The sequence below is a fragment of the Varanus komodoensis genome, unplaced genomic scaffold (genome assembly GCF_004798865.1).
Source record: "Varanus komodoensis strain SLA01 unplaced genomic scaffold, ASM479886v1 scaffold2, whole genome shotgun sequence".
NCBI lineage: Eukaryota > Metazoa > Chordata > Lepidosauria > Squamata > Varanidae > Varanus > Varanus komodoensis.
The window spans coordinates 20,023,771-20,042,387 of record NW_025335568.1 but is presented as its reverse complement, the minus strand read 5'-3'; the positions used below and the strand labels follow the sequence as shown (position 1 = coordinate 20,042,387).

Sequence of the window (18,617 nt, the reverse complement as noted above, 5' to 3'; positions counted from 1 at the left end):
ATTTGGCTTCATTTGTCCTTAAAGCATATGTAACTGATGAGTTCATCTTTTTGCCAGGTGAATAATCACAGCTTTTGATAGCACATCTCCATTGATATATCAATCTCATCTTTCCATGGCCCTGTAGTACAAGTCTGGCTGTGACAAGCATAAACAAGTTAAACTTTTTATGAAATGGTATTTCATTTTCTCCTTCAAAAAAGGAGAAAAAGTTGTATTTTCAAGACCTATCTTTTCAGGTTGGTTGTTCTGTTGTTATAGTTCTTTCTGGGGAAAAAATTCCACATGAAATAGTTGACTCCTGAGCAAATCTATCACATAAGATACTTGCCTTTTTCGACAAACCAGCTCCAACTTTTAGAGACATGTGATTTCATTATGTGAACTGGATTTGCATGACATAATAACTCATCATGGGTGACAAATCACAGGGAACTGTCATATTATCCACCCACAGACAGTTTCCCACAGGGCAGCTCGCTTGTGGGCAACAAGCCATCCTGACAACCAGAGAGGTCAAAGGGATTGTTTTACCCACAATCGTGTGTTGTCCAAAGTCCCCATTCTGGGTGAAGTGGCAAGGAAGCTTCTTGATATAAGTGCAAAAAGACTGCACCACTCTTGCCGAGCTTACCTGGGCCTGGGCCAGTATCAGCAGTCCCAAGAAGGCCCATATTGCAAGGTGAGGTGACCCACACTGGCTCTGTGCCTCTGCTGTGATCATGATCTCTTTTGCCTTCCTTCAACATTTGAGTATGTGTCTTGTGATGTCCAGTGCAACAGCTAGTGAGAGACTTTTCAAAGTGCCCAAGTAGCACATTAGAGGAAATTTCACCAATTCGTCCTGTATTCTTTATTTGTTTAGTTTGCTCCTTGAGCGTGCACATTTTATTTTTTTTCCTTATTGATTATGTGCAAGAGAGACTGCCAATGTTTTTCACATTGATTTATCCTGACAACTATCAAAAGATTAACTGTCAAGAGAATCCAAAGGTACAAGCCATCTCTGCTCACAAAAACGGGATGGCCTGTAGTTCACTGTCTTCGTGGAAAGATCTTTTAGGATATAGAACCTGCCAGTTTTAATTACACTTTACCACTTTCCCCTGAGATTCCAGGAACTTGGCAAAATGGAAAAATGCAACCCATCCCATTTTTGCATCCCATAGAAGTTTGTCAAAATCCTAGCTCCTTTTTAGAGTTTTTCTTAAACAAGACTCCCTATGGGTCTTTTTGATAGGAACACATGAATTCATGCCTGGAAATACTCCGGTAAAAAAACACAGGGAACCCAGCCAAAAAACAATCAGTCCCCTTTAAAAAGATCTTGTTTTGACAGCTAGTTGTCAACTGAACACTGCTGTGAAAGGAATGAGGAACCAATGACAGCCCCTCTACTTGCTACCTGAGTACTTCGAAGGGGTGGTCACTAGAAAGAAAGATAAATGTGTAATCAAGGTGGAAAGACCATGGTGAACACAAAAAGGCTTGGTGTCATGGCAGAGAGGGAAGACAAGATGCTGTGATACCCATAGGATGCTTTGGGGCAAGAAAGTCAGACAAACCTGATTATCTGTCAGGTGCACTGTGAGCTGCTTTAGTGGTATACCACCTGTGAATAATTTTACTAGTGGATTATTTAATATGAGCAAATGTAATGTAAATAGGACTTTTATCTTAGACTGCTTCCAAGAAACATTTTGTGTTTGTTTTCATTTGGGGGGATGTCTTTCAGAAAATATTTTTGGCCCCACTGAAACTTACATTTCTGCGCCAAAAATATTCATCTTGAGCATTCATCTTGGACTTGGATCTGTGCATTTATTTATTCTAGCTATTGCTTAGGGTGTACTAATTCTACCTTCTGTTGCTAGCTTACTTTGTTGTGTATTGAAAATATGATATAGTTTGTTAATTCATGCCTTCATCCATTTTGTTATGACTTCTTCTCTGTTTGGATCCCAAAGGGATTCCCTTGTGGGAGAGACTGGCAATGCAGAAGAATAAATGAGCCTGTTAAATGAAGGAAGTTGTCTACAACCTACTCTAAAGATCTAGGGTGTTCACGTCCATCTATCTCTTGACTTGTTCTGGCATCTAATGAAGTAGCCTCAAGCCTACAGATGATTCTGTCAAAGAGTTGATATATAGCGTACTGGCTAACATTCTGATTTATTGCATGTGTATCTTATCCTGTCTTGCTCATAAACTTTCCTGTGCTGCATTTAGTCATTTCTCTGCCAGGGAGAGAAAGTACCTCATTCTATGTTCTCACAGCAGAAGTTCATAAGCATGGTGGAACTGTGAAGCTGCATTCCTAGGGTGCCTGGGAAGGTAACTCAAGCACCATAGAATATGTTGTATCTCCTCTTCTACAAGTAGACCAACAGGGGAGGTTTCTTCTAGGCTCCAGCTCTCAGCTGCCATGAACATCACCAAGGCTGATTCTCTTAGCAGGCAGAAATCTGTTGGACATGGCAGAGGGAGGCATGTTAGGAGATCCATGTAATTGTGGGTCCATAGAAACATCCCAACTCCAGGACTAATCCTCAAAAAGTTGTAGATTTTGATTGAAATGAACTAGAAGGCATTCTGTTGAAAAAAAGGAGGGGAGGGAAGGAGAAAAAGGGCTAAAGAGGAAGGGAAAGCAAAGATGCTTCTTCTGTCTCACTTCGACTCTGGCAGTATGGTCCGGACAGAGCAATAGATATGGCAGGTCATCTGCTTTCAGATCTTCCCACCAACATAGATAGGATCCTAATTGCTGACATTCCTCATTCTTGCTATTCAGATAAATTGCTGCTCTTCAACGTTGTGCAAGAAGCTTGCTGTGTGCTTCTGTGCTGTGTCCTGTGGTGTCCTGTGTCTCTGCATGTTAGGTTTTCAGGTACAAGGCCCATGAAAAGCTGGCATGGCACTTCTTAACCTGAGGTTAGCTATCCTCTAAAAAATTCTCTGGCTTCTATTTATTCTGAAACACTGATATATTCCACACTGAAAAGTAAACAACACATCATTTAACATGCTTTTAAGAGTTTTAAATGCATTGCATGCTTATAGGTCCCCTTTGCATGCCTTCCAGGTCGTGCCCAGGAAGGTTCCTTTGAAGCCCTGCTCTAGCTGTCCTGCAGAGCAATTAGGGAAGAATGCTTATCTTTATCTTTAAAAGGTATTTCTAAAGATTAGTGAGGAAATATTTGAACAATGGAAGAATGCTCCGAAAATATCATCATGAGTTCACTTATTAGGCCTTTAATGGTATCACAGGGCTCTTTATTTTGTTTGCTACAACAGATTAGCATCGCTACCCAGCTGGATTGTATTGGCTTCTTAAAAGCTGCTTGGATTTTGCTGCAGTGGTTAAAGGTAGTACAGAACAATGACTGGATCCACATGATCAAGGGGGGGATAAATAACCTACAGTGGCTGATTTCCCTCTGTTTGCACACCTGTTGTGTGCCAGGGCAATTTGCATCATGATAGCTTGTGCAAAACTAGGGTTTTGGGTGGCTTAAGCTATCCTTGCTGAGTTAGTGTGACATGCAAAGCTGTGCTCGTAAGGATAATTATGCAACCCCCACACTTGACTCCTGTGGCTTGTTGGCCCTTCTGTAATCATATGTAATCATATGAGGCAGCCCATAAACAGATGGCCAAGCATGAACTGGGTGAGGACCCCAGGAGTAAGGCTGAGTTCTTCTTTGCCTCTCCCATACACATTCAACACCATTACTTCCAAAGCTGGATGGAATCAGCACTCCTGATTCTGTGAACAGTTTTGTGCATGCATACATTCTGCTCTGTGCTGAATGTCTGTTGGGGATTGGGATGTACTCTTCATAATAAGGCTTCCCTTACATGCACTCAGTTATTGCAGAATGTATATCAATGCTGGTAAGGATTGACTGAAAACAAGGGACCATTTGGCCCAATCACATGCATATTTTAACTCTGAAGGAAGTCCCACGGTGTTCCGTGAAGCTACCTTCTTTGTAGCCATGTTCAAGGATACAGCCTAAATTGGGCTGAGGATAATCTGGTCTCAGTGCTAGGCTGATCCAGAAGATATGCAGGCAAAAAGAAATGATTGCTGCAATGGATCATATAGCTGGCTTGTTTTGAGACCATGGGCTGGTTGAAAGGGTCCATGCAGCAGTAGGTTTTGAATTGTTTAGTCAAAATCAGAACAGTGACTGGGAGAAGTGTTTCTTTCCTCTCTGGAAAGCTCATAACAGCCCCAGTTCTGGAATCCATCAGTGCTGCTTCACTGTAAGAAGCAACCTTGAAGTTTGTCAAGCCAAATAATGGCCACAATAAATTGAAAGGGAAACGATCCGTCTATGTTATGGTGGCTCTTGTGGTTGTTATTAATGCTCCTTCGAGGACTGCCAGTAACCGACTCATCCCCTTGCTGCTGTTTCTGTCAAGGCAGAAACCTCTTTCCTAACATCCATCTTCAGAAGTGTTGATGGTAGCAATCAAGGTTAGAGTCCAGTAATAAAATAAAAGCAGCTACACAGATAGGAAAAAGGGATCTTAGCAAACCCCATTAGATCCATGAATGGCTGAGCCATTCTGCTGTATTATAGACCAACATTTCTTAGTAGTTACCTCTAAGTGCGTGAGAATGCTGGTTGCACATTTTTGGTACAAATGGTCAAGTAGGACCATTTATAGCAGCAACTACAACAACTATACTGAATGATTACTCCTTTCAATTTTTAGAGCAAAAGTGGTGATTTTCATTCCCCTTAACCATTTCTACCCAAAACCAAGGAAAAAGCTCTCTTCATTCAAAGTCATTTTTCCTGAATCTTCTCACTGTCAATATTTTTCCTCTGCTCTTGCTTTCATGCCATTTTTACTTAAAAAAACTAGCAAACAACCCCTCACAAAAACAAAACCACCCACACAACCACCCCGCCCTGGGAATAGTTAGATGAGTGAATCCAAACAACCAAGGATTATGTAAAGAATGAAATGATATCAAAAATATGTAACATATTGGATGCAGCTGTTTGACAGTTCCTGTGTGTTAATAAGTTTTTAGGAAACCTTGCTCTCTCTGTGTGTGGGTAGGCATGTGTTCCTCCTTATCTTGCAGTGCTTGAGCAATTGTCTAATAATTTTAAAAAATCAGTTTTCCTCACAGTTTTCACAAAGAACACCTTTCCCCAAACACACCCTCAAGCACAGCAACCGAAACTAATTTTACATGTAAAACAATGCAGAGGCTGCAGCATCAACTCTGGCTGCTGTTGGAGTAGAATTACATGTAGTGTTAGGAGAGGAGCAAGTGCAAACATCTATGACCAGTTTGGGGCTTTTGGAAACACACGCGCCTCTACTTGATTGCACTGCCTAATTCTTCTTAGAAGAGAACAGTAAGAAGCTGGTGCTAACAGTCCAGAAATGAATTAACAGGTCATGAAATAGCATGCTCCATCAACTGATTGAAGATGTTGTATATGCAATTTTAGAAGAGGATGATCTCTTATGTGAAAGAAGAGAAAATCATATCCACTCTCTTCTAATATGGTGCCCTCTGTCTGCAGTTTTGTTAAGTAGTCATATTAGAAACATTTTAAAATTCTTCACTAAGGGAACAATACCGTCAGGAAAAGTCTGAGAACTCCCAGCATTCCCCAGCCAATATGGTAACAGGAAATTATCAGACTTTCTTCAGTCTGAACATGCATAGGATTGTGCCCTAAAGAGGGCTTTGACCAATTAATCTAATTTATGGACCAATTTAAACCCTTATGAATAATATGATATATGTTTTAAATTTCAAAATTAGATCACAAAGAACAACTTTTCTCTGGCCTGAATTGCTGAATTACAGAACATATCAAATAACAACAGCAATAAAAAGGAACTAATACAAACTTCCAAAACATTAGAAAGCCAATTTCAGCTTGGTGGGTGAAGGATGGCAAATTTTTATTCATGCTGCTTGATACTTATTGACCCATGTATATCCCCTGAAAAGTGTTCATATTTGCTGTCTAGTTGAATAATAGAAAACACAGATTGGTATTTAGTTAACAACAAATGGCCTTGAATCACAGATTTAGATTATTGAACTGTTGACTGTGCTCTCTCTATGAACAGCATGTAAGCAACCTAGAAGCTCCATCCTGTGCTAATGAAACACCGTGTTTCAATTAAAACACACACAATTGGGGGCAGAAGTCAGCAAAAACTTTTGGTTCCTTTAAGCCTTTTTCTCAGCAAGGCGCAGGGGTGGGACGATTCAGTGAATAAATTTCCTGTGCTGAACAGCTCGGTCAGCCATGCAGTTGGAAAATTGCTTTTCAGTTTTTACCATTTGCAGATTACTCTTTTAGTTCAACTACCAGGATTGACTATCATGTGGTATTTGAAAGTTGCTTTCACAGAGTCTGGAGACAACCTATGCTATTGTAATTAAAGATGTATCTTGGCACAAGGGTAACTTTTCCTGTCCTGGTGCACGGCTCAAGGTACTTTGGCTTCAACTTCCTTGAGCCCCAGTCAACATATCAAATAGGCATGAGCCCTGGGAAGTGTGGTCCCAAGCATGTGGAGTGGACCAGGTGGGGGAAATCTCTCATAGGAAGCTATACACTGCATTGGCCTACGGGGGGGGGGGGGGGGTTGCATTCAAGTCTCCCATTAGCATGGTGCACTCCTGGTCTACCACAGATTCCACCTTTAAGGCTCCCATGCAACTCGTGTTTCCCCTGGAATTCCAATTAGCAACACGTGACGGAGTATGGGAGACGCTGATATTTCCTACTATGCCCAACTGAAAAGCTCTCAACGGCTGATCAGAGAGCGTCTGTTGTTCACTATTACTGCTCCCACTAGGTTAATCCACCAACACGGAAAGTGTTCCATATTTGTAGCCTTTTTTCCCCATAATGGTTGCACTCCTGGCTATTACATGTCAATTTATGAGATCTAGGATTTATTTATGTACTTATTTATTTGACTATACTGCTATGCCAGCCCATAACACAAAGGTTCTCTGGGTGGATTACAAGATGCTAAATCAGCATATCAAAATACATTTGAGAAAATAGATTAAAAAATGACATTGCAATTCTATACTTACTTATCCTGGATTAAGCCTCATCACACTAAGAATATCTGAGTTGGTGGGGAGGGGGGTCTCTTGTGCATGGTCTCTCGAAAGAAAGAAAGAAAGAAAGAAAGAAAGAAAGAAAGAAAGAAAGAAAGAAAGAAAGAAAGCAAGCAAGCAAGCAAGCAAGCAAGCAAGCAAGAGAGACAGGCAAGCGAGACAGGCAAGACAGGCAAGACAGGCAAGAGAGGACATGGGTCTTTATAAAGCTTCCATATACAAATGTGCATATAGATGCAAATTTCAAAAGAATTGCTATAATTTAAATAGATATCTCCAGAGGTCATCCTTTAGGAGACCCTGTTAAAGAAAACTAAGCTGGGTAGCTGCAAGAGAAAAGGCCTTCTCTGTAGTGGGACCCCACTTATCTATCTTTTTCTCTCTATTTTGGATGTTTGTTTTCTTATTTTATTTATTATTTAATAAATTTCTGCACTGCCCATTAGCCAGGATGTCTTTCTGCTTAAAAATAATGAAAGCCCTCAGTGGTTCACATGCATACATTAAAATCTCATTTAAAATACAATTCGAATACAATATTAAACACAATTTCCATTACAGAAATACGGGGCAATAGATGAGCAGTTGAAAACGGGGCAGCATGATTCATTTAATGATAAGCCAATAAAAGTCCAGGCAAACAAGAGTGCTTTCAGGAGGCATTTGAAAGATGCCGCATTGTCTGCCTCCCAAACTACATGGGGGAACGTTTTCCAAAAGGTAGGTACCACTGCCAAGAATACCTGCTGCCATGGTATTACATGATGACATTCTGTTAATTTTGGGATGACCTTCAAGTCCTCCTCTGACGATCATAAATGCTGCCTGGGTGTGTATAAGAGAAGGCAGTCTGCTGGGAATCCTGGTTCCAAGTTGTTTGGGGCTTTTTATATAACAGCAGCATAACCTCAGACAAGGTTTGGTAACTCGCAAACAGCCAGTGCAGTTCTTTTAGCACAGTTTTTATGTGAGCATAGCTGGGTGTCCCCGTGGGAACTAGCTGCAGCTTCTGGACCATAAGAAAAGCTGTGATGGATCAGACCAAGACGACCTCCCACCCAAGCAGCTCAGCGACTGGTGCCTGCAGGCAGGCCACCTCTGGTGAAGGAGGCAGCACATAGCCAGCCAGGCTAGTAGCCATAGATAGCCTCCTCCCTCATGAGTCTGTCCAATCCCTTTTTAAAGCTATCCCGATTGGTGGCCATCACCACTTCCTGTGACAGTGAATTCCATAGTTCATGTTGTATGAAGAAACACTTCCTTTGATCTGTTCTAAACCTCCCACCAATCAGCTTCGTGGGTTCCACTGTCATGGAGCGGCAAGAAAAATGGCCCTCTGCTTTCTCTATATTGTACCTTGTTTTAAACACCTTTATCCTGTTTCTCATTACTTACCTTTTTCTAAGCTGAACAGACCCAGGTGTTATAACTACTCTTTATAGAGGAACTGCTCCATCCCCGTGACCATTTTTTTGCCCTGCTCTCTGCTTTTTCCAACTCATTAATGTCCTTTTTCAGGTAGGCCAACCAGAACTGAAGACAATATTCCAACTGTGGTCACACTAAGGTTTTGTACAAGGGAAGTAAAATTTTGGCAGTTCTGTTTTTTCTTCCATGCCTAATTACACCTAACTGGTCATTTTTACAGCAGCTGAACACTGGGCCAGCAAGTTGATCAAGCTGTCCACCATTAGCTCAAGGTTCTTGCTCAGTCCCTGCAGGTTCAGGTCCCATCAGTGTACACTTGAAGTTGTGATCTTTTGCCACAACTTGCATTACTCTACACTTGCTTATACTGAATTGCCAGTGTAATTGTGCTGTGTAAACATTCAGTCATTGTGAATTCACAAGGTCAATGTATAATACATGCAAATTAGGTGCTTTAGTAGAGTTACATTTTGCTTTAATTTAACTTTTCCCTTTCATTGGGTTTTCTGATGACCCATATATGTAACCAGGGTTGAAATCTTATGGATCCATATCTTGCAGCAAGTTGCACTAAGCACGGTACAACTTCTGAGTCTATAGTCATAGAATTGGACTTGCAACTGTAGAATGTATCACTTTGTTTATAATTTATCCTGGCAATCGTATTAAACACAGAAAACCAAATATGGTATGTAAACATTGTATTTTGTAATCATGCTAATAGGTACAGATAATTAGTGCTGATTTACATGCAAATGCAGTGTACAAAGATACAGTTGGATGGTTCTTTGGAGGGAGAAATAGCTAAAATTAGAACATAATAATTTTCTTGGTGAATGGGAGACATTCCTGTAACATAGCACAAATTGCAATTAGAATAAACAAAATAGTGCATGTGTGTGTGTGGGAGGAGAAAACTGAAAGATCCTTCTCAGGTAGGGAGTATGCTCTGAGTGGGAAAGTCTCCCACATGAGTGGGGATAACTATGAAGGTTTGGGGCCAGCATTGTACCTTCAAGATCCCTTTTATGTCCTCTTCAGGTAAGAGGCTGCTTGGTGCTGGGCTGTTTTCCACCTGAGAAGGGAGACCTCTGAAGAGGTAATCCGGACCGATGACTTGGTCCATACCTATAGGGATCTTTCTGGGCTACTAACCTTTCTGCAGTTTCGAAGCATCCTTAAGCATTGCTTAAGTAGGGGAGCTTGGGAAGAGGACAATTTGAAGAGGTAGAGGAGAGAGAGACTGGGGAGGAGGCTGGCAGATGAAAGTTTAACCACCTCAGTGTAGTCCCTTTTCCTTCACCTGGTCTGCATGCAAACATACAACTGTGTCATTTGAATTGTCCTGTATAGTGGGCTTTGGGCACAATTTTGCTTAAAAAATTTAACATGCATTTTTTCCAACACCTACAGTTTCCCCAAAATATGCTAATCACTCCCCCTTGGATCTATAAACAATGAATGATCTGTAGTTAGGTTTATTATTTACTTTCTTACTTGACATACTTATACCCTATTTATTTGTTGATTTATTTATTTAATTAATTTTCATACTGCCCAATAGCTGAGGCCCTCTCTGTCATAAAACCAGAGTAGCTTCATATTTGCATGTCTATGTAATCAATGAAAATGTTACATAAAATAATAAGAAAGATAGCAAACTCTTCTGGCCATTTTCAGGACTGCTAATTTTTATTCACATAAATCTTATTTTTCTTTAAAAGATATTGCAGTGTCACATGGTTGAATGGCTAGACAGGTGCCAGTAATATCACTTTGATGCACAGAGAAAGCTGGTAGAATATGACTGGGTCAAAAGCAGTCTTATGCAATATACATCTACCTTATAATCATTATAATTAGCTCAACCTGAACAGTTCACAGCTTATGAACAATCATCAAAGAATATTTGAACAGTAACTGCACTGCTTGTTTGCCTTGGCCTGGTGACTTGTTTTCAAAGTTCACCAGAACAAAGATGAGGGAGGCTTTTGAAAAGGAGGCCCTGTTGCCTAGGATGTTTGCTTGTGTAGTCTTCACGGCTCAGCATGGTCCAACAGAGCTTGAGGAAACTGGAATCCTCCCATGTGATGAGGACTGATTGGTGGGTGGTGTGGCATGCAGGAAAACACATACAAGAAGTACAAAAAATGCTCTGCAGGGAATAATGGAGAAGATGTATTACTAGCCAAACTTTAAGCAGGGCAAAAAATGGATATACAATCAAACATTGTCGAACAGCAAAGATACTGATCCCAGGAGATTTTTAGATCCGAGGGCATGACTATGTGAATTCAAGACAAAAGGGCTTTTCACATGGAGAGACCCATGTCCACCAGTCCTGGATGGGATGCTTCTCTTTGAGTACGGCCCCTCCAGAGCCATATTTTTGGGCTGAGCATGGAAAACATTCCACATATGTATCCCTCTTCCGCTGTTTGCAAACCCTGATTGGCCAAGGTTCCCAAACGAGTGAACTAATTCTACCTGGAGGCTCTGGGTGAAAAGCAAGAAGGGAAGATGGCCTTGGAAGGTGGCTGATGGAAGGTGGCTGAAACAAGCAGCCCAAAATTTGTACTGAAAAAGGATAGCTGCAATGAACATAGCAGACAACTTCTAAAAGAGTACATGAGCAATTTTACCAAACACCATCAAGTCTAATCAATCATATCCCTTGGGTATTTACATGATTTTCCAATGAACATAGACAAGAAATAAGGGTGGAATAATAGGAATAATGATTAAAATAACATCCTGTTAGCACAATATACAGTGGTAGGGAAGAAGAGGTATGAACAAGTTAATTTAACAAGCAGGTAACATTCGTCCAGAAGGGAATAATGAGATGCCCCAACTAGCAAGGTCATACTCATTAATAAAACCATTGGCAAGTTCTGCCCTAGCTGAAAATACTGGTAGCTTAGATGAAGAAGGCTCAGTGTATAAGTGACAGTTAATGAATCCTGTACTGATCTGATAGTTAATTAATGTTTCTTTCATTTTGCACAAACATATTCATACCTAGAGGATAACGCCAACGAACCACTTCTTGAGCTGAAAACAGAAATAAACTAAAAGATGTGCATGCACAGATACACACACATGCAGGCACTTGCACACCGACAATTATTGTCTCGAAGCAATAAACAAGATTTGTTGAGTCATGCAGGTCACTTTTTTGGAATGGGATATGCTTATAGTGTGCTGCCTCATGCATGGTATTTCACAATATAGCATGTGATTATACAAAATAAAAACCACTTCCAAGGAAACTTCAAAAGAGAAGCACTTCCAAGTGTTATAGTGTTCACGGAATAAATGCACCACAGTTCACATGGGACAGTGTCAGTGGAAAGTGATAGAGCAATGGTAGAAAGAGTGGATGTACGCCACTGCTAAACTGGTAGAATTGTGCTTGGCATGTGCTCAGCCTGGGAAGAGAGGAGGAAATTATACTATGAGAAAATATAAACATATCCTCCACACCTGCAAGAAAGCAGCTGGAGCCCCAGTGTTTTACACGTAGAAGCTCCCAGGTTTGACCCAGCCTCTTCAAGTAGGGCTAGAAAATTTTCTCCCTGAAAGCCCGGGGAGTTGAATGGAAGTCCTATGTATCAGGGAGGAAGTTCTCTGTGAAAGATGCTCATTAAATGAACATTAGATTATTATGTAATGTAATAATAATGCATGTAATATAATAATTATTATTACAAGTGGCTGATGCTTCTCAGCTTAAGCATAATGGCCCTTTTATGATATATATGCTTTTGAAACCAATCCTTAGGGTCGTGTGATATTGAGAGCTCTTAGTGCCACCAGCCATTGCTCTTCTGTAGCAAGCTACAAAGGGAAATGCAGTAGACTATACATACTTTAGGGAGTCCAGCAGTTTTAGTCTTATTTTTGGCGTGAGCATTGCATTATCTTCCATCCACATGGCAGGCAAGACGTAGCCATGTGGGCAGGGAGAGGCAAAGGAGCCATTTTCCATGTCACCAGGATCCTTTGAACACCATCTCGCCACTCATATTATGCCTGCATTCTGTGAACATTCCTGATCGCTATTCTTTCTGTGTGAATGGGAAACTTGTGCAAATCAAGCAGTTACTGAACAATAGATATGTGCAAATTTCCCAACTTTGAGCAGCTCTTCTTATTTGTCCAGCTTTCTTCCATAGGCTCTTTCAGTCTACAGAAGCAATTTGAACAAAATATATGGGCAAATCAAACTGAGAATCAGAAAAGAGATAAACATACGCCTCTGTTTAACTATTTCTTGATATTTTAGGTGGGGTTGTGCTGATGTATAGAGCTTCAAGTGGGGCATACTTACACAGTTTGCAAGCAAAATATAAACCTTCATATATCAATACCTGGTAACAAACTTGTTCCTTCCCCTTTCTCTCCCCCTCATTGGATGCCTCAGCCCCCCTCCTCCCAATACCCCACTTATTTTGAATGGGCGCCCAGCTTAAGGCAGTGTAACACTTGTGTGTGCGTGCCTAACATTTTAGAAACAGTGGAATTGCCTTACATACACTAAGGATGCAATCCTATGGCCTGCAGACATCACCTGGGATGATGAGGGAGGCTAGACGTATGCTGATTCCTACTGGTGTCCCAGCCTCCTTCCTTCTCCCTCCCCAGAACGTTTTCTAGACAACCAAATGGTCACTGCATTTCATTCAATGCACAGGATGCATGGAAGCGTCTGAGTTTGGAGGCTTACAAGTACTGAAGGTGCAGGATGTAGGGCTGCACCTGAAGCACCTTAGCGCCAGAACTGCAAGCTACAAAGCAGAATTGCACTTCAAGTACAGAGCTAGTGTGTTTTCCACCCTGCACTATGAGGATTCCAGGCTAACTGGGTTGGAAGGGTTTTGCATCTGGCAGACTGAAAGCCTTCTCTGACCTATCCATGGCAGGCACCATTTTTACCATTGGAGCTCTAAGTGCAACAGAAGTTTTTGTGCCAGAAATGGGATGGCTTATGAAGGCAGACCTTCTTCACCCATGAACCACTGCCTCCATGGGCAGAGATGGAAATCGGTTATATGTTATGGCTTCTGGAAGAACGTTCCAGGGACCATAGGACTGTGACCTGGATAAACTGATATTCCTTCCTTGCCACAGATTTTAAAGCTGCTTACAGACCAGGAAGTCAAAATAAAGAAATGTACTGAATATGAATTCAACTGCCCTATCATCATCATTTATTTATTTATTAAAACATTTTTATGCCGCCCTATTCGCCGAAGCCTCGGGGCGGCTTACAACAATAAATTAAAATAATTATAATCTTAAATTAAAAAAAATAAACATTAGATTAAAAAATACAAAAATACAATATAAAATAAGCTGCCCATCATCATCATCATCATCCTAAAAATGTGAGCAGTATTGCACTAAACATTTCAAATATTTAAGAAACATTACGTAAAATGTATAAACCTAGAATAAGAAGTAACACAATTTCCACTGGCAAAAAAATACTGCAAATATGCTCTTACCACTGCTTGTTATCTGCAGACACACACTCTTTTTCTGGAGGGTTTCAAAGTAGAGCCTGAAATGACACGTGCTCTTTATAAATGCTGTTCAGGATGCGGCAAGGTATGCATGCCCCAGCGACTTATTACTGCAGTGCTCTTTATGTGGGGCTGCCTTGAAAAGTAGAACCTGGTCTGGAATTAGTCTGGCTAGGTTGCTAGCAAGGGGAGCAGTATCACCCTTCAATCTGGAAAGAGCCTTCCATGTGGGGAGTGTAGCCATGAAAGTGACACAAAAGTGCTGGGCAAATTTCAGGGGCAGTGGCAAAATCTGATCAAAAGTGCAATTTACTGCAAAACTTGAGCTCTGTGCAGCTGCCATGAGTTAGAGCAGGGCTGAGCAAACTGCAGCCCAAAGACTGCCTTCAAAAACTCTCTGCAGGTGATCCATTGCCCATTAGGCAAGGGTTATATGTCCATGGCAGTCGACTGCATGGGAAGCTTGAAGGAGAGAGTATTTTCTTTTCTACTCTCTTCTAAAGGCTTGACACCAAAATGGCTGGAAGACTGCAAATTACATTGCTTCACTGAACTTGAGACAGTTGCTTCAGAAACATTAAATATTTCCTGAACAACTTGCCCCTACACAATTTATTAGCAATATTGTGATCATGCAGGCCAAATCTATTAGGGCTACAGCTAATGTCTAGGGTAGTGGTATCCAAAATCTTTATTTTTATAGTTTTTATATTAATAGATGAATATAAAGGAAGTAAATCTGCTGAAGCTTCAGAAAAAGTATCCAGAAAGATTTGAAATGTTCAAATGCATCTGGCATCAGGATCATATTTTCAGAAGTCAATGGCATACTTACTATTGCTTATTAAACAATTAACAAAACAACAGTTATTATATCATCCACTATCATCTAAGGCCAATGTTTCAAAACCAGTATTTTCAAAATGAAACATTTTGAAAGAAAAAAACTGGAAGCATTTTGGAAATATTTATGCATACCTGTTTCGTAAAAGGATGGGCATATAGAACGCCTTCAGAATTAAGATGATTTTTTCCTCTTTTCATAGAAACTGTAAAAAAACACATCTGCTTTTGAATCTTACCCATTCTTAGTTGTTTGCTACTGAGATCTTGTTTTAAAATGCACAGTACAAGACTTGCACTCTCTGAGTTCAGTTAACCTGAAAGAATGCATAATCACATCTGTCTTTGTTCATGCACTGAGATTGTCCAAAGAGGCTGCTTTATGGGGATCCTGAAATCTGAAGTTCTGTTCTAGGGTTATGGCAACTTAGCCGATGGATCCTTCCTTCCATGGATCACTTCCCATACTGCTTTTCCTCAACTTCTAGAAGACATGCAAGAATTCTTTTTAAGAGCTTGTTTGATTTACTCAATAGCTACTGCATCAGCTGTTCCCATGAGGTTTGCCATCTTTTTTCTCAGCTATGGCACGCAGGAATACACTTGTTGCCATTGGCAGTGCAGGGGAAACAAATGCTTTTAAAAAGAAAAGAAAAAGTTCTTCCTGACATCTTCTCTCATAGGCTCCCTTTCCCGAAAATTTTTGTACCACTCTCCAGATTGATCAGCAGTCTTTGGTGGCCCCTTTCATGAAACCCAACCCAACCCACACTCAAGAAAAATGGGGTGGTTGGGAGGGGCCAAGCTCAAAAATAAATGAATCAGTGATAAAATAACTAATGGAATCATATTTCTGTCTTGTTACTTTCAGAAAAATTACTAGGGGTGGAGAGTGAGATTGTGTGTAATGTATCTCTAATTTATGAAATTGATCTGAAATATGGCTTACCATTTGGATGGTGAATAATAGTGATCTTGTCTGTAAAGAAAAATAAAAGTCAACCTATGGTCGTGATGTTTGGACATAAGTTTTATTTATTTATTTATTTGTCTGACCCTTTTTTGATTTGCCAATTGCTCCTTGTATTCATAATAGGTATATCAAGATTGCAAAGTCAGGCCTCTTTATTTTGGATTTATTAATGCGAATGTTCCACTGAATTGTCGCAGTGCTCTAGGTATTTTAGGTGTCTGTTTCAGTGGTGGTAGCTGAGTGGCTTCCAAGGACACCTGTTGCAGAATATCGCATTTGTAATAAAAAGATGCAGAGCTCAGTCTTTCGTCATCTTTCCACAAGTCCTTTGGTAGGTGAAGGAGAGGAATACAGGCAGATGAGCACTTTGCAGTAGCTGAAGCCAACCCCTCTCCCCAGTTGTCCTGCAGAGCAGACTATGCACAGCACTCTGCTTTCTGTAGGGCACCATAAAAATTTGCTTCAGCACTGAAAATCTACAGAAGACTTTCCACAGGTGTCACCAAGCTTACTTTTTGTAATGCTACACTTCCCTTCATCAACCTACTGAAATACTAGTTAAATGTAATTTACCATACAGGCTTTCCTCCTCCGGCCTTTTCCTGATAATAGAGTCTCTGAACTGGCGTATTTTTTCCTTAAGTAAGAAACAAACACACAAACGAGAACAAAAATCAATGGCTGCAGTTGATTGTTAAAAATTATAAATGAGTCACTGGAGGAGAAGAGTTTTTTAGTATTCTGCACACTTAACCTTCTTAGCAAAGAAAATCATGTTTAAAAGGCATGGGGAGAAACTTTTTCTGAGGACAACCCTTGTATCTCTAATCACACATGAAACATCACCAGTGCTGCCACCCACTTCCCAAGGCTGCTGGCAATTATTATCAGCTGTATGGAGAGCTGACTTGATCCTCACTGTTTTAATCAGAAGAAGGTATTTTATAACCACAATGGGCTGGTAGGAAGAACCCTTTCTGCCACTTTTATTTGTGGCTCTTAATCACTGTAGCTGCCTTGCAGAAACCAGGGCACGATCCTTACATATTAGATGATGAAGTCCACCCATGAAAAATGAAGGACACTGGATTAATGGGAAAATCATGGAGAGTCTAGACTCTTATGAATGTATTAATTTAAAGACCTGGTTTGTGTGAACAGGACTTGACCAGGGGCTGATATTTTCATGTCTATGAAGCACTGCTGGCAGATCCTGAATAACAGCAGCAGTAGTAATAATAACAGCAGCAGCAATAACAACTATTTGTATATTTTCATATGCATGAGTGATTGTTTTATTTCTATTTTTATTTGTATCTTATTTCTTTTTAATGATTAAAAAAACAATTATTGGTGTATTTTCCACTGTTCAAGCACTGTTCATAAGGAATGTGCAATTAGCCATACCACTGAGGTGCTCCAATTTCCACGTTGATACTCATCGTGACTTTCGTTCATAGTTGGGGTTGGGAAGGGGGTGCACAGAAATTTGGCCCTGAAATGTTGAATAATTTTTCTAACTGAAGACTGAAGATGCTACTTAACACTGAAGAGCTCTAATTTAATTTGGAATGGTTGGATGGGCTGAATGAGGACTTGGGGGAGGGACTTCTAAAGGATTTCATATTTAAGAAGAAATCAGACTTTTATTCCATACACCTGAGCCATAGGTAAAAAAAATTGACTGTTTTCCCTTTCAGTGTTATGACATTATAGTACCACTCACATTTGACTTTGAAAAGAGAACTGGCTTTGAAACAGAAAAAAATGCAACCACCTTTTGCAGGTGGCATTTTTGTTTGACTGAAACAAGAGAGTGGATTATCTTTAACTGATAAAAATGGAGAGGAGAGGACATGCATATTAGGACTACATGCATGGTCCAGAAATCCTAACATGTAGAACTTTCCCTAGGGCTTAGAGGAGTAGCTGGGTTCCATGAATAGTTGAGCTCAGTTCAGACATGGGCACCTCCAATTAAAGGATCAAGTCTCAGGTGAGAGAGAGATCTGCACCTGAGATACCAGCAGTCTTCTACCATTCAGAATATGATCTTGGGGAAGATACATAAACAAAGTGGCCTGAAACACTTGTGTGATCAATAGATAGGTATTATTGGTGAATAAATATGATGCACAGGGTCTAAAGCAGGAAAGAAATAGGGAATCAGAATGTCCTATTCAATCTAGGCAGTGAATTGTCACTTTAGCATCTATAACTGAAGTTTCAGGAAACCTCAGGTTGCCACTTAATGATCAAAAAATGTTTCTTACACTTTTTTTGGATGCCACAACATCTCATTAATTAAGTCCTGTTTAAGTCATCTAATTGCTGGAGGTGTAATATTGTTACTGTTTCTTTTAATCTTATGTTCAGGTAATGCCCAGCAATGCCCCCCCCCCCCCGGTGTCATTGGGTCATAATGAGGATCATCTCTGTATTGTCACACTCTCTAATATTTTTGATGTACACATTTTCTTAAATTATCCACTTGATCCTTGGAAGTTAAAGCATGACCTGTGCCCCTTTGACAGCTTACAATAATGGAAAGATAAAAGAAATATTGTGGTGCTCTCAACATTAGAATGAATGACATAGAAACACCACTAGCAAAAGCAGATGTATAATACATACACATGCATACATGGCCAGCCATTGTAAAAGTTTATGTATAATTGATGCATAGATTTCGTCTCATTTTGGCAAAATGCACAATAAA

The 18,617-nt window shown here is 40.3% G+C and overlaps 1 protein-coding gene across 1 annotated transcript in view; it reads right to left on the bottom strand.

The window, feature by feature from the left end:
• Positions 1-10,224: 10,224 nt before the first annotated feature.
• BANK1 (B cell scaffold protein with ankyrin repeats 1) overlaps positions 10,225-18,617 on the bottom strand; it is a 153,669-nt gene continuing 145,276 nt past the window's right edge. Inside the window, exons 13-17 of the mRNA XM_044429665.1 lie at positions 16,472-16,535; positions 15,875-15,904; positions 15,061-15,131; positions 14,065-14,120; positions 10,225-10,709 (exon numbers count right to left, since the gene is read on the bottom strand). Coding sequence (XP_044285600.1) covers positions 14,109-14,120; positions 15,061-15,131; positions 15,875-15,904; positions 16,472-16,535 — 177 coding nt within the window. The 3' untranslated portion in view covers positions 10,225-10,709; positions 14,065-14,108. The remainder of the gene's footprint in view (positions 10,710-14,064; positions 14,121-15,060; positions 15,132-15,874; positions 15,905-16,471; positions 16,536-18,617) is intronic.